The sequence below is a fragment of the Otolemur garnettii genome, unplaced genomic scaffold (assembly GCF_000181295.1).
Source record: "Otolemur garnettii isolate 467f Iridium unplaced genomic scaffold, OtoGar3 scaffold00027, whole genome shotgun sequence".
NCBI classification, from domain to species: Eukaryota; Metazoa; Chordata; class Mammalia; order Primates; family Galagidae; genus Otolemur; species Otolemur garnettii.
The window spans coordinates 908,442-930,922 of NW_003852422.1; the positions used below are offsets into that span (position 1 = coordinate 908,442).

The window sequence follows — 22,481 nt, forward strand, 5'->3', positions numbered from 1 at the left end:
TGATGAGCAGCACCAGCCTTTCAGAAACTTCAGACACTGAGAACCCACCCAGAAGTCACGCGCACCCCGTTCAGACACTTTAGGATCCCCACTGGTTAGCATCTTAGGAGTAACTCAAAAGCACCCACAATTCCCAGCTCGTCCCCAGCAACTTGTCAGACCTGCCCTCCTTAGCCAGTGACCCCTCCCACTGAAGCCCTAAGGGCTACAACTGCCCTCCCCTCCTATAGGGTCTAAAGGGCTGAAATCACCCACAGCACCCAGACACTCTTCACACACGTTCAATGACACAGCAAGAACACCATGCTTTAAAAATCTGGTCAATTTATCTTTTAACCGTCTTAACTCTTAGACTACTTGTAAGTACTTAATAATTTAGCTTAATTTTAGAAGTCTTTTTCTTTTTACCAGAGGAGCCCAGTAGGTGTAGAGATAGCCTATTTTCAATGCTGGTACAAATTGTGAGCAGGATACTACCAGAAAATAGAGATTCAAGAAAAACTTGAATTGTTCATATAAAACCTAAAAAGGAAAAGAGAAAATTAACACAATCTCTTCAAGGAACAGTTTTATACCTAAATTGAATAGTTAAAATCAGCACATGTAACAACTGTTTCCATCAAACAGTGAAAATATATTCTAATTCACAGTAAACGGATTGATTTTGACACTGGCTTCATAGCTATACCATATATAAATACAGGCAAAGTTTTCTGAAAACACTCAAAGTGATAAAATATAAAAATGTAATTACAGACCAATTTTCAGGAAGATGGCCACTTTGTAGTCTTTTGGCAGTTAATGTCTAACATCAAATATAATACATCATTCACTAAAATTTTAGGAATGCCAATACTAAAACTTTCTTTTTTTTTTTTTTTTTAATTCAAGTAGCTGTTTTTAGGGAAGAAAACCCTGGATATAGTATGTTAATAGATCTCTACTTACAAATGCTCCAAATTATTAGAATTAAGTCCAAAATTAAAATGAAACAAAACTTACATTTACATGTGGGAATAATTCAAATACCACAGTAAACTTACAGGGAAGCTTGCAAACCTGCAACTTACAAATCAAAAATCTCCTTGGATGTCGTTTTTTATGCAAGTTGGGAGGTACAGAAATTCCAACAAGAGCAGAGCAATGTAAGTGCTGAAAAAGTCTGGGTCCATAGCTTTAGGATAATGAGGTTACCTCTACCATTCTATCATACGTTTGTGACTAAAAGATCAGTTACATCGATAACCTGTTTATATTTACAATCATGCTCAATTGATGTCTAAAATGTTTTGAATTATTTCATAAATCAATCTCAGCAGGAAAGAAAGCTCTTTTTCCTTAGTGATTTCTTTAAAATCTCAGAATAAATTACATCTATTAGCAATTCAGAAATTGCTATTTATGGTAAAAATTGCATAGAATTCCAACTATGTAATTACCAAATGTTTTTAAAATACATTTTAAATGAAAAGACTAATTTGAGAGACAATCTAAGAAAAAAAATCATGCACATGGTAATGACTGTACAGTCGCACCAACAGGTATTTTCAGGCGATAGCCAATGTGGGCTGCACTGCTGGCTTTAAACCACTGTCATCAATACTGTCAACTGAACGAACCTGACTTTAGGAAATGTATACTGCTTAGCCAATCTCTAAGTATTTAATAATTTAAACCTAAGCAGAAATCAGTGGCTTCATTCAATAAAGATAATATTTATCTGGCAGAAGAACAGTTTATATTTTATCATCCTGACAAAAGATCACTTTTAATTATGGAGTCACTAGTTTTGTGTGTTTTGGTAAAGAAGCACATTAGATATTAAGCATTCGACAATCATTGAGTAGACAGGAGGGCAGGCTATGGGGACCAGAGCTCGGTATAAAGTCAGCATGATTACTTGAACTAATATACACAAGATAAAGCAACCCTCATTCCACATAATGAAGAGCTTTTCTTGCAATCAGAATAAAAGTCAGTATCTAAAACATACCAAAAACTTGACATAGAAATACAGTCAGTGCCAGCCCTGGTAGTGTCTATTAAAATATGGAATAACATGCAAAACACAAAAGCTATCCAACTACTCCAAACACAGACTCAGTTTTATAATCTAAACCAATAACACACATATACTAATAATAAAGTAAAATATTTAAACTTCAGTATTTAAATTTAGCACAATACCTAATTAAAGATAATCAATGACATAACACTTGTTAAGGCCTGAGATACACAGGGAGGTAGCAAAGATACCTGATGTAAAGTACTTACTTAGAGACATTTTGTTACTGTGTCACTGCTGTGTAAAAAACTGTTTAACTTTGTTTATAAAATTCCTTGGCAAGCTTTAAATATTACATTCCACTTTCCCTCCAAACAAATTCCTGGCCAAACAAAATTTATAACTTAATTTTCTGATAATTCCATTTAGCTTTACTTCATTATTTCTACACTAACGTATTCCTATAACAATATAAACATGTTTGTCAAGAACTGAAAGTGATAATCAAACTCCATCAGGAACACACAAGAACTATTTAACAACCACTTGAAAAAGAGAAAAAGCACACTGATGTGAGCTGGCACAGGGACCACTGCGTCAGCCTCCACAGGCCCCTCCCCAGCGCACAGGGCACACCCTGACAGACACCTTCAAGGACAGGATGGTCTTACCCCAGGGATAAAGGTAAACACATTGTATTTCTGATTTTTTATAGAATTCCTGGGATGTTTTTCTTCACACTTTTCAGGACATCCAAGCCATACCGTGCGAGCTTTCAGTTCTTTCTTTCTTTGACAAATATTTATCAGCCAATCACAGCAACTGCATGAAACAAAAGATACATATTGTGTATGCATTTAAGTTGAAACTAATTCAATGCATTTATAGTCAATATTGATTGTTTCTGTATTTATTAGATACTAATAGCATCCCTAATGCTAATCTGTGAAGTTTTTATCAAAATAGGTCAGTTACACAAATTTAAATTTGACATAAAAATACTAAGTCTCAAGTAAATGTACAATGGCTTCTGTAGCCCAAGGAGAATTATCTCATTGGCAAAATAAAACAATTAATATTCTGAAGCCATTAGTGCTTTATATGTTAGGAAAAGGTGGAGTTCAGTAATCCTCAATATACCATTCAATGATCTGATGATAAACATTCTTAGATAACAATTAATCCAGAACGTGGCCCTCTCTCTTCTCTAAATTGATCACTTTTTCTTTTTTTAAAACATGACCTTTTTTAGTAATATTATCTATTATAAGACTTGTAGCTCAATTCAATATTTTAAAAGGATACTAATGTTTAATAAGATATCCTAATGATAATAGGAGCTTGATCACATTTCCACATAGCCATCTCCATCTGTGCAGTAACTATTTCAATTCTAATTTGCAGTGGTGTCGGGGTTCTGCAGACAGCACCACTGGGCACAGAGAGGCAGCACCCTGCACACACAGATACCACTGTGTACACAGGAGAGATAGCACCCTGCACACACAGACAGCACCACTGAGCATAGGGAGACAGCACCCCGCACATGTAGATGGCACCACTGGGCACAGAGAGGCAGCACCCTGCACACACAGATACCACTGTGTACACAGGAGAGACAGCACTCTGCACATGCAGACCACACCACTCTCTAGATCACAGCAATCTAAAGAAAAACTCCTAGCACAAATAAGCAATTTTAATAAGGCTACCAGATAAAAGATAAACACAAAAAACTGAATTTCTACACACTATCTACGAACATGTAGCAACCAAAATTTAAAACATCACAGGAATATGATCACTCAAAACTAAACACCTAGAGACAATCTAACATTTGCATGCTAAAAACTATAAAACAATGGCAAGATCAAAATGTATTAAATAATTAGAGAGAGGTACCATGTTTATGATCTGAAAGATTAAACACAGAAATGATGTTAATTCTCCCAAATAATATATACATTTGGCACAATTCCTTTAAAAAAAAATACCAATAACTATTTTATAGATATGGACAAGATTATTTGAAAATTTCTATAGAAGCCATGCACGGTGGCACAAGAGTCTCAGGAGGCTGAAGCAGGAGGATCACCTGAGGCCAGGAGGTTGAGACTACAATGAACTATATCTGCCCTGGGCACGGCAGTAAGGGTGCAAGAATAAGATATCATCTCCAAATAATAAATTTTTTTTAAATAATAAAAATTAAGATTAATAAGTTTGAAAATAAAACTTATATGGAAAGGCAAAGGAACTGGCACTCCACTCAAAGAATTCTGAAAAATAATGGAGTGGGAAGAAACAGTCTATCCCATGTTAAGACTACCCCCAACCCCACAACCCATTACCCACTGCAGTGCTGGCAGGGAAGAGTCCCAGGTGGGGAATCGGCAGTCTATGTGGCCTTCTAGGCCCTTAAGTGAGGACTTTTGACTGAATCCAAATTTTACAGAGCAAATTCTTTTATTTTTATTAACACATTTTTGTTCGCTTTTTACACACTGACTGGCACAATCAGAGCACTAGTGAGCCCTAACAGCTACACTGACGCCTGCCACCCTCGTTATTCAGTTCTGACGCCCCCCTCTGACTGGCACCACTACCACATGAGGCTGGTCGGTGAGAGTTGATGGGGATCGCGTGTGCCCGTCTGTTGTTAGCTTTTGACAGTGAGCATTGTTTCTGTTTGAAGTAGAATTTGTGAACAGCTGCACAGCCCCAGAGTATTTGTTCAGCTCTGTCTGCCCAACAGCTCATTATGTCAAAGAAGACTGAGAAAAGGATGAGGTAAGGAAACACATTTTTAATAAGGATCAGGAATTGCAAAATTATCTTGTTTTGCTAAAGATAAGATGATTGCTTTGTGATACAGCAGTATCAACATTAAAGAAATAAAATGCTAAGATGTTTTGAGACTGGAGTCTGTCAGCTCCCTCATTTACCAGCAAATTAATAAATTTCTTCTCCTTGGGAGGCGCCTGTGGCTGAGTGAGTAGGGCACCGGCCCCATATACCAAGGATCACATGTTCAAACCTGGCCCCAGCCAAACTATAGCAACAACAACAACAACAAAAAACAAATAGCCAAGTATTGTGGCAGGCACCTGTAGTCCCAACTACTTGAGAGGCTGAGGCAAGAGAATCACCTAAGCCCAAGAGTTGGAGGTTGCTGTGAGCTTGATGCCACAGCACTCTACCAAGGGCGACAAAAGTGAGACTCTGTCTCAAAAAAAAAAAAAAAGGAAAGAAAAAAAGAAATTCCTTCTCTTCAAACCACTTGTCTTCGTTTTTCCGATGTGTTCGGAGACAAGTTCTGTTGGTAACAGAACTGGGTGTCCCTGAGGGCCCCAAGCGCTCAGGTAGAATGGCGCCACAACTGCTGGAGGTGGTAGGGAGCAGCCGGAGTCACAGCCGTGGGTCTTTATAGTTAGAATAACTTCTCTTTGAGGTGAGAGAACAAGGGATGGCCCCGACAGCTGCCAGAGCCTTTGTCATCTCTGGGGAACTCCCATCTGTGTCTCCCCAAAGTAGACTTAACTCCTCATAACAGGCTTCCTCAAACTACGGCCTACAGGCCACATGTGGCCCACCGAGGACATTTATCCGGCCCACCGGATGATTTTGCCCCCGCTGCCTGTCCTACTTAGCAGCCAATTTGTCCTGGGGCCTGCAGTCCGGCCCTCCAACGGTCTGAGGAACAGTTCAATGGCCCCATTTAAAAAGTCTGAAGACCCCTGCCCCATAACCTGAGTTGAGAAGGAAGTGGACTGGGAAACTGTCAAGACGCTGGGCCTTACCCTGGGTAAGTTCTCTGGCCTGCATGCTAAGACCCTGATTCCACTGCCTCACCCATATGGGGGGTTTCAGACCCTCTCGTTGGTTTTGCAGGTGCCATTTGGGGGTGAAGTCATGAGGTTAAGTAGAATTAGAGAAGGTGATTTGAATCTGGAGCTCATTTTGTGGCTCCTAAAGAACGAGGCATTCGGCTATCTACTTATGGCCCAGGAAAAAGGAAGGAGTAGGCCATACGTTTCCGGAGGGAGGGTCTTGACCTTCCAGCTGTTTGGTGTGATGTTTATCCTGTCTGGATTCCCACTGGTGAACCTCCCAGCCCTGTGGCACAGCACCTGAGGTGCCGTATGAGGTGCCACTAGGATGGCATCTGTCCTCCTGGATCCCCATCTGTGTATGACAGGCCCTGGCATTTGTGTGGAGGATCTCTGCATGTCTAGCATTTGTGAGTTTTGCTGCAACATAAGGAAGCTCCATCTCAAAATCCCTTGGAAGAAAACTTTGGATGAGTGGTTAACTTTTGGCTATAAACCTAGGTAGAAGGAGACAAGTGTCAAATAAAAATTCCCATTTGACTGATCACTGCAGACTGTGATGGAAATTCCCTATGTTGTTAGAGCCTGTTTGTCCTTAAGAGAATAGTGTTAGGGTAATCCTATGCACACACTGGAGTGTGAGGAGAAACAGCTGTTAAATCAAAGTTCACATCTGACGGATAGACAGTTGCATCTTACAAGTTTTTGTGTTGGGAATTCCCAATATTCTCCACTGTCTCTTCCTCCCAAAATTAGCCTCAACGTGGACTTTTTGGGCTACTGCAAAAAGGGAAACAGAATTGTGCCATTTGTAGACAAGTAAGAATCACAAACTTGGACCCACTACACCAAAGGACCAACAACCACCACTTCTTCTCACACTCCATACAAGTGGTACCAGCCATCACTTTTCTACTACGCTAAACACGAGACCACAGCCCAGTCCTTCCTTTAAAGTAAGAAGAATGAAAGCCAAATCTTTTAAGAATAAGGAGAGACAAGAGAACTGATACTGCACATCTGCTTCCAGTCTGTGTTCAGTACATCTAAACTGATGTACCATAGTTACATAAGAAATAAGAAATAAACACTGAAGAATAAACACTGAACAAACATGTCTCAGAAGTAAAGAGGAATGAAGTAATCAACCTAAGTCTGAAATGACTCAGAAAAATATAGAAAGAATGAAAAAATAAGTGTGGCAAAACATTAAAAAAATTGCTGAATCTGAGTAAAAAACTGATAATCTCCCATCAAGATTAATTTTTAAAAACATAAATACCATTATCAGGAATTTTTAAAAGATACTATCACAATTTGAGGAGGTGGCTCACTCTCATAATCTCAGCACTCTTGGGAGGCTGAGGCAAGGAGCTTCTTTGAGCTCAGGAGTTTGAGACCAGCCTGAGCAAGAGCAAGACCCTGTCTCTACTAAAAATATAAAAATGAGCAAGGAGTGATGGCTCACACCTATTGCCCCAGTTACTCTGGAGGCTGAGGCAGGAGGATCCCATCAGCCCAAGAGATTGAGGTTCCTGTGAGTGGGGCTGATACCACTGCATTCTAGCGTAGGTGACAGAGTGAGACTCTGTCTCCAAAAATAAAACGTCCCATCACTACAGATCTCATACATTAGCTAGATCTCAGGAAGATACTACAAATAACTTTATGCCAACATAAATTTGAAAAAAGATAAATTCCTTAAAAACACAAGTAATGGCTCGATGCCTGTGGCTCAACCGGCTGGGGAGCCAGCCACGTACACCTAAGGTGGCGGGTTCGAATCCCCAGCCCGGACCTGCCAAACAACAATGACGGCTGCAACCAAAAAATGGCCGGGCGTTATGGCGGGCGCCTGTGGTCCCAGCTACTTGGGAGGCAGAGGCAGGAGACTCGCTTGAGCCCAGGAGTTGGAGGTTGCTGTGAGCTGTAATGCCATGGCACCCTACCCAGGGGGACAGCTTGAGGCTCTGTCTCAAAAAAAAAAAAAAAAAAAAAAACACAAGTAATTATAAATGACAAGAAGTCTGAAGTCTCTTATCAGTTAAAAAATTAATTCTATAATTATTTCTATATCCACAAAGAATATACCAGAAATGTTGGAATATTGGCTACTTAACCTAGGAAATGTTTTAAATGAGCCATAGCCCCTTATCATTAATTATAAGACTTAACACTGTCAGCAACTTTGAAAACACTGTTTAGCCAGGCAATTCTTTCTTCACACGAATGCTTACATACGCAAAGACAAAGACAACTGTGCTTTCCCCAAAAGCTGACTGGGGAATAATGAACCTGCACCTTGCTCAGCCTCATAACCATATTCCATGCTGCTAATTTCAAAGGGATGCCTCAAAATTCGGGGGACTCCGCATAGCTTGGGTTTGCATGTCTCCTATACCACCTCACCAGCTACATTAGAAGTCAAATCAGTTACATAAATATCTTTCTGTAAACTTCTAAAAGGATAACGAAAAGGATGATGAACAAGATAACTTTTAACAAGTACTTATCTTTCTTTTATGGATAAAAGGATATAAATTCATAACAGCTACAAAGGTGAACTATAAACCCCCAATAGCAGAGACAGTAAATGTGACAATTTACTGACATCTGCTGCAGTTCTGCGGCACTATTTGGTTGTGAGCTCGTCCTGCCTGTCCCAGCAGCAGGTGAGGTGTCTCAGGTGTATGTGACACACTCTGGTCAAAGATGAACTGTACCAGCTGATCTCAACCATCCCTTGTTTGAAATACAAGGAGTGCTTATCTTGGTATTTTGCTGATTAAATAGAGAAATTTTATTCCAAGTAAAAATATTAAATGTGGTGAATACGCATAACTACAGTGTTATTAAATTGCGTATTATAGGCCTCTATCTATCTTTTTGGATGATAAAGGGACATCACAAACACTGATGATGCAGTGGCCAGAATTAATCCTACCACAAATTAACTATAAAATCAACTTATTTTCTCCAGCCTTTAACCATTAAAACTTCCCACAAAATGACAACTTTCACTTTCCCTTCCTTTCAGATTAGCACTGTCTTGTTCCATTCAGTGCTATCAGCACTCTCCATGTGATCTCCTGCATTTTTATGTCTCCATGTACCAATGTCTCTAATAAGTCTGTCAGAATCTAGGAAATGAGGAAGGAATGGGTAACAAACCTGGCACAGAGGAATTTCCAGCCACCACAGACAAACCACTCCAGTCCTCTTTTTCTCTGCGTGACCCTAGCTCGTGGTAACGTGTGGTAATCACTTTCGTCATTCTCAAAGCCTTCTTCAGACATCATCAGTGGCATCTCGTCCAAATGGGCAGACTCATCCTCCAGCTGGTACCTAGTCAAAGGTGAGAGCAGAGAGCTGAGACAGGCCGGCGGCTCCTGGTGCAGTGTGAGCACTTTGCTCAGACACTCCTGTCCTTATGTTACTGATCACACATTTTGTTCCTCAAACTAATCTGCCTTCAGCTGAGGCCAACCATTAATCAATAATACTGCACAGTGACACTACCTTTCTTTTTCAAAAACATAAATTAGGTAAGGGGTAAAGAAAGGTTGCCCAAGGAAGCCTGCGCTAGGCACAGGGGCCACAGTCACCCAGCCCTAAGAGCTCTGCTAACACCTTTCCTGGGGAGGTATAGCCAGACAGCATAACCAGCACTACCTAATTCCGTAATAAGAAAAAAATTAATCACCTGAAATATTAGCATAAAAATGCACCTCCAAGTAATATTTACTCCATGTTATACAACTTTATATTCATCACTCAAGGCTGGAAAGTGACTTTTCATGGTATACAGTTGTCCATACACCGAAAGGTACGAATCCCACCCCTTGGTTTGTTGTCAGACTTCATATATAGAGGAATGATACCATGACCCGTTTATTCTCTATGATTCCCTTTCTTTAAACTTTCTATTCAATAAAAATAAATCTCCAGAACACTTTCAGAGCTCAACAATCCTCTTGATTCCAAAACACAGGCAGCCAAGCACCAACACTGTTCATGGTATCTTCCAACCACAAAAACAATTTATCTTTCCACAATAAAAACTTACCTTTTTGAGAGCAGTCAAGTTCTCGGAAACCACACCAGAGATTCAACAAGTGCTATCTTAATTTTTCAAACGTTGGGGGAGTACCATCTCAACGTAAATGGTAAGAAAGCAGATTTCTGCTTTAAACTTCATATAGAAGACAAATAAACCCAACCAAAACCCACAGTGAAACCATAACTAAGGGACAGAGGCAAAATAAAACTTTATTTACACAGGGAAATAAGTTTTCCAAATCAACCAGCCAGGCCCAGAGCCCAATCTGGATCACAGCCAGACAACCCACAGAAGGGCCCTATAAGCACAGAAGAAAACCATACCCAGAAAGTCTGCCCTGAGGACCAGAGGTCTGAGATCACAGCACCGGCCCTTGGAGTCCAAAGGTGGTATGCAAAGCCAAGCAGCCCTTCTAGCAAGGCATCACCGCCCACTATCCAGGCAAGCCCACCTGAGGAGGACACAGCCCTTGGAAGGCAACTCTAATGCACTCTGTGCAAGTATACTTTAGAAATAGGGCAGTGTTATGGAAGACTGCTTCTTTCTGCTTTTTAAGAGGGTACAACAGTGAATCTCCAAGAACTCTATCATGCCTGGAAGACTCCGACAGACAGCACATCATGAAAACCATGGACAGGACCCACAGGCCAAAAGGCATGGCAGACGTGGCAACACCCTGCACAGGTGCACACTCACAATGGCTAGCTGCACAGCTCAGCAGGGAACAATGACTGACTAGCAACCAGTGCACTTTCATTCCTGTTAATTGTTCTTTGCAGACTTACAGCCAATGGGGCGGAAGCACACGCTGTTTCAAGAGAAAGGCAGCTTAGCTTCAGACATCAAAAATAGACTCTTGGGTGGAACATGGTGGCTCACGCCTATAATCTAGCACTCTGGGAGTATCCCTTGAGCTCAGAAGTTCAAGACCAGTCTGAGCAAGAGTGAGACCGTGTCTCTACTAAAAATCAGAAAAACTAGCTAGGTGTTGTGGCGGGCGCCTATAGTCCCAGCTACTCTGGAGGCTAAGACAGGAGAATCGCTTAAGCCCAGGAGGTTGAGGTTGCTGTGACTAGGCTGACGCCAGCTCATGCCCAGCTGACAGAGTGAGACTCCATCTCAATAAATAAAATAAATGAAATAAAATAAAACAGGCTCTTGAAGGCCAAATCAGTCTTGTCAGAGCCGAGACTCCACACACACTACACACATGATGCAGAGAGCAGGCTCAAAAAGAAACACTCCCTCCCCAGCCACAGCCAGGGGCTCTACCAAGGCTTCTCCCCCCTTTTCAGGGCTCCCAGCCCTCAGGATACTGCGCTGCAGCCACTGCCCGCCACCCAAGTGGGATGTATGGGAGGACAGGCTCCTGAGACAGGATATGGACGCTCAGGATCGTCACTCTCTTTTTTCTCTCCCAGTTTTGCCGGAGATCCGCCCCCGCCATGTGGACCTTCACAACACAGAGGGCTAAAACTCTGAGAGAAAGCTCTGACTTTCAAGCACAAAACTGAGAAAAGGCCCTCTGAGAAGCTGGAGACGTAGGATGACCCAAAGTGGAAAGAGCCAAACAAGGGGCAATTATTTGATGTTTCTTATGATATGTATACATATGCATTTTTTTTTAAGAGAGAGTTTTATGGGTGGCACCTGTGGCTCAAAGGAGTAGGGCACTGGCCCCACATATGGGAGGTGGGAGGTTCAAACCCATCCCAGGCCAAAAACTGAAAGGTCTCCAAAATAAGCCTCAGAACCAAGGTCTCTTGGTCTCTGACCTTTCCCTACCTCCCTGTCTCTCTGACACTCTTCCCTCAGCATACTCAGAAAGCTTCTTTCCAAAAGAAATGCAATTGTCTCAAGACACTCTCCCTGGGAATCTCATCAAGTAAGTAGGAAAGTTCAACCAGGGGAGAGACTGGAGCCTCACTGCGCCCAGACTTTCCACCTGTTCTTCTGAAGGCGGCAGCAGCAGGAGACTGACTAGGCCCTTATCTCATGATAAACAGAGACAACCACTTACTAACACTGCCAGTCCTGCCCTCATTTCCCTTTCCACTATAAAGTGGACATTTAGGCCTCAGTCATCCCGTCCCTCTTAGAGTTCATATTTTGTATGAATGCCATGCACACGTGTGCAAGTTATGAATTTGTTATGCTTCTCCCATTAACTTGCTCTTTGTTACAGGGGTGTCAGCTGTGAACCTTTACTATAGGAAAGAAAGGAATCACTCCTTTTCCATACGTGTGTGCGCCACATTACTGTGTGAGCACATGTGCATTTGTGTGTACCAGGTGGGCACGTGTGCATCTGTGTGTGGTGCCAGTGCAGGTAATATTGTGCCTATGGGGATTCTGTGATTAGGTCCAAAGGGACCTTCAAGGGACTGCTCTTTAAATAAGTGCCTGGCTGTCAAGAAACCAAATGTAAGCAGAATTCAATGGAGGGGGAAAAAATCCTTCTAAGAGGTGGCCAACGCTGAACCTAAGTTTCTCTGCCACCTTCTTAACATCAAGCCACTGCAAAATACTCCAACAAGTGGACTTACCAGGAAACTGAGTTCCCCCCTTCTGGACCACTGTCACAACACACAGTCCGTCACTGAACAAACCTGTCGCTCCCCACCTGCGCTGAGTAAATGATTCATAGCTGGTCCCCCAGCTCCGTGCTGCTGTTCTGTCTCTGGACCACAGTTAACCTGGTGTTTCCATCTCCATGCACAACACTTGCCTAAATCAGTTACTACATCAGGGTTTAGAAAATAATTTTGGGGCGGTATCTGTGGCTCAAAGGAGTAGGTCACCAGACCCATATGTCAGAAGTGGCAGGTTCAAACCCAGCCCCAGCCAAAAACTGAAAAAAAATAATAATAATAATTCTGTAATTCTTTCTTCCAATAGACATAAGCTGGTACTTTCCACTGTATTTTCTACCTTAGTAACACTAACAAATGGAGACTACACTTACCTCATGTCAACCATCAGTTACTGAGGGTTCTAAGGCTACTCTGTACATGACAATTTTCTAGCATCTACTCACGTCACAATGGTGCTGGATATGTGTCCATAAAGAAAGGGATCACAACCACTACAAAGGGCATGGCCCCGGGCTAGCCCTGAGCAGCCCAGGGCATCCCTCCACCATGTGTCACGCCGGGCCCAACACAAGTGACCAGGCCTGTTGTCTGCGTGGAAGCAAGAGCAGCAAATGCACAGGCTGCTTCCAGAAAGTGGCCAAGGACTGTTAGCCATGTCACAGTCAGTAGCCTAGAGCTGCCTCCTTACGTATTTTAAGTGCAGCCTAAACATTTCTCCACACAAAGTGAACTGTAACCTAACCGGATGCACGAGCAGACTGTGCTGCTGGCCACTGCATTCCGGCCAAGGGTGGCAAACTGCTCAGATCACCTCCAAATAAGACAAGTGCAAGTGCAGGCTGTAACTAATCCAGCTGTTTCTGTATCTCACTTCTATTTTCTTTTCTTTTTTTCCCTTGCAGAACTCAGTCTGGAAGAATTCCGTTTTCATATTTTTGGGTTGTTTTTTTTTTAGAGGTAGGGTCTTTGATCTGCCACCCACGCTAGAGTGCAATGGCATGACTATAGCTCACCACAGCCTCAAACTCCTAGGCTCAAGCAATCTTCCAAGCAATCCCAAGCAGCTGGGATCACAGGTGTGGGCTGCCACATCTAGTTAATTTTTTTATTTTTTGGTAGAGAAGGGGTCTGGTCCCAGAGTGCTGGGACTACACAGGCCTGTGCCATCACATCATTGCTCCCTCCTGTCTGAACATTCTATCCAATCACACAGCACCACTGCAGCCGCTTAGAACCTACTCTGTCTGGGCGCAGCCCAATTCATAACTCATTCTTTTAGCCAATAATCAGTCTCTTTAACACATTTCTTATCTAGAGGCTAATACATGACTGTATAATAATTGAATCAAAAGGTATTTGTTCTGTAACAAGTTATACAGTAGGAAAATTAGTCTTGAAATTCCATAAAGTTCATCTACAAACAGTCAGGACTCTGAACTTTCTGAATAGATAACCTTTCAGCTACTTTTAATTACTTTTGTAGGTAGAATAACAGCCCCCAAAGACATCCTCAAAGACGTCCTCATCCTATTGCCTGCTGTCACGCTTGTGACTCCATTTCACAGCACAAGGGAATTAAAGATGTTAATAAGTTAATCTTAAAATATGAAAATTATCCTAAGTTATCCAAGCAGGCCCAAAATAATTACATGGGAAGGAAGGAGAATAAGTGACAAAAACGTCCAAGGAGGAAGACGCAGCAACGTGGGAAGAACCTGTTGCCCTGCCCTGGCTCTGAGACGCAGAGGCCATGTGCCAGGGCCAGAGAGGCCTCCAGGAGGGAGAGGTTTCCAACTGACTGCAAGGAAACCAGAACGTTCTGCTTTTAACCGAATTCTGCCCAGACAGGCAAGGGAGGCCTACAGGAAGGAACACAGCCCGCTGCAGGTTAGGGAGACCTACGGTCAGGACCAGAACTGGAAGGTAACAAAGGTGCTGTTTAAACCACTGAGTTTATGGACATTACTACTGCTACAGGAAACCAAAACGATTATGTATCAATTAATAATGTAGCTTTCCTTCTGTGTCAATGTGACAGCCCTGCTCCCTGCAGTCTCCACCCTGCACTGCCATGACAGCAGCACATGCTTTCCTCCACAGTTACGCTGACACTTAATCCTCAAAGCAACATTAGTAAGAGGTAAGGCCTCTAGGGCAGTGCTTCTCAACCTTCCTAATGCTGTGACCCTTAACACAGTTCCTTATGTTGTGGTGACCCCCAACCATAAAATTATTTTCATTGCTACTTTATAACTGTAATTTTGCTACTGTTATGAATCATAATGTAAATATCTGATATGCAGGATATATTTAGGTGACCCCTATGAAAGGGGGTCAAATGGTTGAGAACTGCTGCTCTAAGAGATAATGAGGCCATGAAGGCTCTACCCAACAGGGTGAGCAGTGCTTTCTAAGAGGGCTGCAGGGGGTGGGCTCACCTCTCCCAGCCTGCTGGGCCCTCTGCCATATGAGGATGTAGTAAGAGGCTACAACTGTGGGGACAACAGTCCTCCCAAACCCTGAAGCTGCAGGTGCCATGGTTCCTAGAGTTTCCTATGGAACTGTGAGAAATAAATTTTTTTTATTTATAAATAACCCAGTCTCAGGCATTTTGTTTTAGCAGTGATAGCATATAGTACTAAACAAAAGATTTGCATCCCAGCAAAACATATGAGAGACAGGAGACACACAGAGTGCTGAGGGCATCCTGCAGTTCCCCAGGTCCTCAGCCAGCTGGGCCAGAGAGAGAAAGGTGTGGAGAAGAGGCACTGAGGTCAAGCAATAGGGCTGAAAGGACCAATAACCACTCAGTACAGACATGCACAGACCACATACAATGGGCCCGTAAGATTATAACCGAGTTGAAAATGTCTACAGCCTCGTGACCTGGTGGCACCAGGACATCGGGTGTCAGCTCTGTTCGGGTCAGACAGGCCACTGCACTGTGGCTGCTTGCAGTGCACAGTGCCCCAGCTGGCTGCACAGGCTGTGCCTCAGTGTTCAGAAGGCGGTGCTCCTCAGGTTCACGTAAGTACACTCCGACATTTGCACAATATTACCACCTAACCACACAGTTCTCAGATGGATGCCCCTCATTAAGTGACCATCCTTGGACACACAAGCACAAATTGCCCTCGAGTTATGAAACAGAAGAATGAGCCTCAGGAGACAGTGAGTAGATCCTCAGCAAACACTACCAAAAGATCTCTTCTCCTCATAGGACAGCAGTTCTCAACCTGTGGGTTGTGACCCACAGGAACTATATTAAAGGGCATTAGGAAGGTTGAGAACAACTGTCTCAGGAGGAGATGATTAGAATGCCTGGAAATAGAAGCCATGAACCCTCTGAAAGCACTGGACACAAAGAGAGTGTTACACCGAGGGCCAGGAGGACGATCACCTCTAACAGTCATCCCAGGAACGTGAGCAAATGCTCATGAGACATCCATCTGCCAAGCATTCGCTGAGCACCAAGTGCGTGCTGAACACTGATGGTCAGTAATAAGAGACACAGCCTCTACCTCACAGGGGCTCAGAGTTATTGATCAGTGATTAAAAATGACAGTGGCGACAGCTGACGAGACAGAGTCACCTAGTACAACAAGACGGAGTAATCATGGCAACAAGCAAGAAGGGACAAGTTAGGCACACCTGAAGAGAAGGGGGGTTAATGAGGCCAAGTGGACAGCTGCCTCCAGGCAAGGGGAAAGCCCGTGCAACAGTGGGGCCCATGCGGACCTGGCAGTGAAAGACAACGGAGAAGCCGAGGAGAGAGGCCCAGGGAGGCCTGGGGGGGATGCGCTCACAGCTCCCAGAGAGCCAGATGGATGGAACAGCACAGAGGGACGGACAGGCCTGAAGACTCCTGGTGTGCAGTGAGGACAGGTGGCAGTGAAGAGCAGCGGCTTCAGACCAGGCAAGCAGGAAGACTTGGTTTGGGTTTTTCCTTGCTCAGTCTGTGGTGTCTCTGAGCTATGAAGTGGGTGGCTGAAACAAACAGGTTAGCACTCGGACAACAGGCAACAGCTAGAGCCTGCTGCCCTGGAAGGGCATTTAAGAGACTCATAGCACACCTGTTACTTTGTCCACCCAGCTCCTCCTTGTTTAGTAGGAACAGCTATGTCCCTCCTTCCCCACATTACCTCAGAAGGAGAGCTGTGTTCTTGCATAGGGAGCTCAAACCCTGCTCCTGTTTGGGGACAGGCACCCAAACCAACCAAGTTGAGCTACACAAAAATTCTGTAACTGGAATTGAGGAAAAGGAGGCAAAGGCCCTCAAGATGTGGGAGCTGTCCAGTCCTGTACAAACCTGTGCCACTGTGCAGAGAAAGAACTGGGAAGTCATGCTCTAAGAGGAAAGAAGGAGACAGAGATTAAATAAACACATGACCTACTTTCAGGACTAAAAAAAAAAAAAAAAGCCTGGATTTTAAAGCTGAAACCTAAAAAAGGGAAAACAGATGATAGACGGTAACAGCTGTAGGAAGTAGGAAAGCAAATGGATAGGTAACTAAACAGATCCAAGGAAACAGAGCTGGAAGCCAGCAGTGAGGACCCCGAAACCAGAGCTGATATGCCCCAGAGTCCTCCAAGAGCTCACGGTACCTCTAAAAGTTGGTTTCAATGGATATTAAAATAAGAATTGAGCCAGAAAATTGGGCTCACATATGTATCCCAGCATTCGGGGAGGCCAACATGGGTGGTTCACCTGAGCTCAGGAGTTCAAGAATAGCCTGAGCAAAGCAAGACCCTGTCTCTACTAAACAGAAAAATTAGCCAGGTGTTAAGGTTGGCACCCTGTAGTCCCAGTTACTTGGGAGGCTGAGATAGGAGGATCACTTGAGGCTAGGAATTCATAGGAATTTAAGACCAGCCTGGGCAACATAGTGCAACCCCATCTCCACAGAAAATTTACAACATTAGCCAGCTGTGATGGCTACTCATGAGGGTAAGGTAGGAGGTCACTTGAGCCCAAGAGTTGAGGACTGCAGTGAGTTATGATAACACCACTGCAGTCCAACCTGGACACAAATGAGATCTTGTCTCCAAAAATTAAAAACCGCAAAAGAAAAAATTAGATCCTTAAACTGCTTCTCACTCCACTTCTCCCAAACAGCCCCTCTCCTGCCCCCACAGAAAAACAGAAATTCACCTTTGGGAAAGGGGAAAAAAGAGAAATGGAGCCAAAAGACACAGCAGAGAGCAAGGCCACACCAGGAAATGAGCAACAGGCCGAACACAGCCTCCCTCAGCCTCACAGCACCGCATGGGCCAGATGCCAGGCAGAGATGTCCTTTCTGGGCAAGCACGAGGACAAGTGGCAGGGGCCACATCAGGCATCAGGTTAAGACTTCAAAGACAGGTAACCCATGACTTACAAATGCCTGATTACACAGATTAGACACATCTCACACTTATGAGCAGAGGCTATCACAGAAGTCCCTGAATCACAAACATCTAGCTGACACAAGACTCATCCTTAAAATGGGGCTATTACAGGTAACAGGTAAATGAACCTGTTCTAACTTACATACAAATTCAACTCAATGACAAATCTACAGAACCTATTTTTTTTGTTATTTTTTATTAAATCATAACTTTGCACATTGATGTATTTATGGGGTTCAGTGTACTGCTCTGAAATACAATGTGAAATGCTTACATTGAACTAAGTAACACATCCATCACAATTATATGCATTTCTTAATAGTTTTGAAGTGTACCATTATATCATGCCCATTAGGTGAGGTCTCCCCATATCCCCCCTACCTCTTCCCTTCTATTTTCTAGACTATAGTTATGTTTTACCATTCATATGAATGTGTAGGTGATTATATGCTGATTTCATAGTAGTATTGAGTACACTGCATACTTTTTACTCCATTACAGAACCTATCTTGCTTGTAACTCAGGGACTACCTGTATATCCATTTAATTCCCAATTTAAGACAATTAACATAGGAAATTTTTACTTCAAAAAAGAATAAAAACTCATATGTCCAGAAGGATGAATCGATAAGCAAAATGTGATAAGACATAGAACAGAATGTGCTTCAACCTTAAAAGTAAAGAAATTCCGGCTCGGCACCTGCGGCTCAAGCGGCTAAGGCACCAGCCACATACACCTAAGGTGGAGGGTTCGAATCCCCAGCCCGGGCCCACCAAACAACAATGACAGCTGCAACCAAAAAATGGCCGGGCGTTGTGGCGGGCGCCTGTAGTCCCAGCTACTTGGGAGGCTGAGGCGGGAGACTCGCTTGAGCCCAGGAGTTGGAGGTTGCTGTGAGCTGTGATGCCACGGCACTCTACCCAGGGGGATAGCTTGAGGCTCCTTCAAAAAAAAAAAAAAAGTAAAGAAATTCCAACAGGCACATACAACACGACCCTTGAAAACATTAGAAAAGATACCGTGTGTTTGACTTTACTGTTTAGATTATTATGATCTCTAATAAAAGCTGCACAAGAAAGTGAAGTGCACGTCTGCATCAGTGCAGGAGGCCTCACTCCTACGACACAGCAGCGGGCAGACTGGCTTGTTGCAGTCCCTTGGGTAATCACCTAGCAGAGGTCACTTCAACTACACGGCTCTGCTCATGTAAGGTGTGAACAGTCTCACTCCAGTCAGCTTCAGAGACAGAAAGCAAGAAAAAGTAGTTACCAAGGGCCAAGGATAGATAATGGGGAAGTTAAGAGTTTAACGGGCACAGAGTTTCAGGTTGGGAAGCCGGAAAGTTCTGGAAATGACGGTGGTGATGGCTGTACAACAGTGTGAATGAATTTAATGATACTGAATTGTATACCTAAAAGAAGTTAAAATCGTAAATTTTATGTTATATACCATATATTTTAACACAATATTTTAAAAACAAAGGGGAAAAAATCAAGAACATGTATAAACATGGTTAACGATATTGATTTCAGCAACCAAGCTGATTCAAGATGCAGCCTCTGTCAATGACCACACCATTACGCACCTAGTGACATCCAGACTGTGTGTCCGTGAGTCTCTCCCTCCCCCTCCTACCTGCTACGATGGTTACTGCCCTGTAGGGAGACAGGCTAACCCGGAAAACATAAGCAAACAGGAGAATCCCACGTGAGGACTAAGTCTGTCTCTAAGGCCAAAGAGCAGAAAGAAAAGAATTCCTGAGGGCATCTCCAACCAAGAGGTCATGGGGGATGGGTAAGATGGAGACAGTGGCTGCTAAGCCCCACTTGGGCACCGCTAGGGACAGGTGCTAGCAGCATGGTGGGGTCTGCCATTACCAAGGACAACCTCGGAGAAGGTGAGACCCCAAGGGAGATGCCACAACATGCTACAGAGAGAAGATTCATAGTTCTCTACAAACAGTTCTTACAGAGCAACAAAAAGGCAAACATTCTGAAAGACAAACAACCTAAGAAAATTCACAAAGTAATACAACTATGCTCACAAAACTACGCAAATCCCCGGGAACACCAGCACTCGCCCAGCAGAGAGGTGACGCCCACTCTGCACTGAGCCGAGCCCTGTGCATGAAGCAGCATGTAGGTGGGCAAAGGTGGCCTCACATAAACAGGTGTCCTCCAAGGAAGAAGTGCAGGAAGAAAGAGCAGGATGATGGCCTAGAAGCGAGGAGAGACCTTCCTTAGTTCATCGGGGAACCCGTCCAAGAAGCAACTCCTGAAAGAAAAGCAGCCATCTCAGAAGGTGAGGAAGACAGGCTGGCTGGCACAGGTACCTTGGAAGAACCGGGAGAGCGAGCCAGAAGAACACTGCTAGCCAGAGGGAGGACACCAACACTGCTGGGAGGGGCAGGTACAGGGGACACACTGGGGGTCAAGTACCAGGAAGGTGTTTAACTTTAATCTAAGTGTAATGGGAGCCACTGTAAATTTTGTAAACCTGAGAATAACATTTATTTTCAAAAAGAACTTCTAAAATTTACACATTCAAACACGAAATGTCTTATTTACCAAATAGAAAAAAAATTCTTATATTCATTTATTTTCAGCCTTCTTTTGAACATCAACCCACCAATCAAAATGATGCTCACTTTAGTGTCTCCATACAATTCTCTACCACTCTGGACCACCCAGATCTCCAATATGCAATTATAGTTTACATGATTTAGGTGAAGAATTACATCATCTGTGAAGTAACAGGCCTAACTCAAATATCTTTTCCATTAAAAATCCTTTTTTCTTACCTCTGTATAAGATCACGTCTTTTAAAACAGTCAACTAGAAAATGAATAAAAATGTGATTAAATTCAAACACTTCCTAATATAACCCACAAAAGGGTATTTTTGTCTTTTCAGTAAGTTCTTTTGCAACTATGTCATGTTTCAGTGAAAGTCACAACCTACCAAGTTCAAGGCTACAAAAACAGCACAGTGAGCTCTGGAATAAAGTGAGTATCAGCAGTACCACATCTAGTACCTGACTTCGAAGATGGGGCCTCGGAACAGGCAAGCAATTTATTCCGTTTCCAAAGCAATTTTCCTATTGTATTGAAAATTTTACCTCAGTATTTAAAAACAATAAGATGAGGAATAATGGATTTTTTCAGAGACAGGATACGCACAGAATCTTCAGTGTCTTTGTTGCCTGGGGTCACACACACTTAATTGGTTTGTCACTCAAGAAAAATCAACCATTTCCAGCAATTAGGTATAATTCTGGAAACATATTTTTAAAATGAGTAAAAACAACATGAACAAAGACGACAAAGACGACAGAACGTATAATGCCAAACCCAGGAGTACTGCCTGCTAAGGACCAGTGCAGCGAGGGCTACTGCCAGAGGCTGCAGAGCCAGGAGCTTTCAACAGGACACTCAGAGACTCGAAGGCATATAATTTACCTACCAGCTCGCTTAAACCTTACATCTTATCCAGAAGTGTCTAAAAGCCTCAGTGTCTCCGCTTTGATGAGACACATTTCTAGAAACCAACTGATACTGAAATGAGAAATACATTTAAAACATGCCTAATGCTCAAATTCCCAATAAGAAAAATGAAATCTCCTCCTTGCCTGCATATTAAGCAGAAAAACAAAGCAACAAAACTAAGTACTATAAAGAACTGCACACATTTATTCCTCCAAACACAGCTACGGAATTTAACTGTGTCACTGATGAGTCACCAGTAAGAAGCAGATTCTATGAACTAAGGAGAATCTGGGACTCTCTCTCAGAGCAGCACAGCAGATAAACACTGCCACAGTTTCCACAACTTTGCTTCACCCAAACTTGTGTGACTGACCCTACAGTGTTGAAGTGGAACCTGACTGCCCGTCAGTCATGAGGGCTCTGCTATCACGAGGGGTTAATGTCATTATAAACCAGCTTGTGAGAGCAGATTCTCTCCCCTGCCCTGCTTCCCCATGCTGGAGAAACACAGCAAGAAGGCCTCACCAGACTCCAGCACCTGAACTCCCAACCTCCAGCACTGTGAGAGATACGATTCTGTTCTTTGTAACTCACCCAGTTTCCAGCACTCTTAACAGCATCTCAGAACAGACTAAGGTAAATGGCAAAACAGTTTAATAGCAGATAAATAAATAAGATTAAAGAAACAGTGCTTTAAAACAAGCAAAAAGAATATGACACAGTCAATCTACTGAGCTGAGAAGTTATTTCCCCATGGGAGCTGTGCGCTTGGAACTAGTGATTTCTAAAATGTTCTGTAAGTAATTCAGTTTCCTTACATACATAAATTGAGACAAACCACTGAATTGGAGTTAATGGCACAATATCCAGTATTATGTAAATGCAAATCCAGAAATTTGAAGCCATATAGCCGGTTAGCCTAGAACGCATAGCCAAGTGCCTAACTCTACCTTCATGCTAATCCTGTGGGCTGTAGAAAAATTAAGTGAAACACTTCTATTCCAGCAGGGGTAAAGAAATTCTTATACTTGAATAAACTACAAATCCCTTTTGAAGGAAATCTCATACACCCCTAAGAAAATATCTTTGATTCCAAGGAATCCTAGGCCTGGGCAATAA

The 22,481-nt window shown here is 43.0% G+C and overlaps 1 protein-coding gene across 2 annotated transcripts in view; it reads right to left on the minus strand.

The window, feature by feature from the left end:
• ATP9B (ATPase phospholipid transporting 9B (putative)) overlaps positions 1 to 22,481 on the minus strand; it is a 244,444-nt gene that overhangs the window by 211,884 nt on the left and 10,079 nt on the right. For both annotated transcript variants that reach the window (XM_003788391.3, XM_003788390.3), the window contains exons 2-4: positions 9,007 to 9,180; positions 2,677 to 2,827; positions 409 to 522 (exon numbers count right to left, since the gene is read on the minus strand). In XM_003788391.3, the coding sequence (XP_003788439.1) occupies positions 409 to 522; positions 2,677 to 2,827; positions 9,007 to 9,180 (439 nt within the window). The remainder of the gene's footprint in view (positions 1 to 408; positions 523 to 2,676; positions 2,828 to 9,006; positions 9,181 to 22,481) is intronic.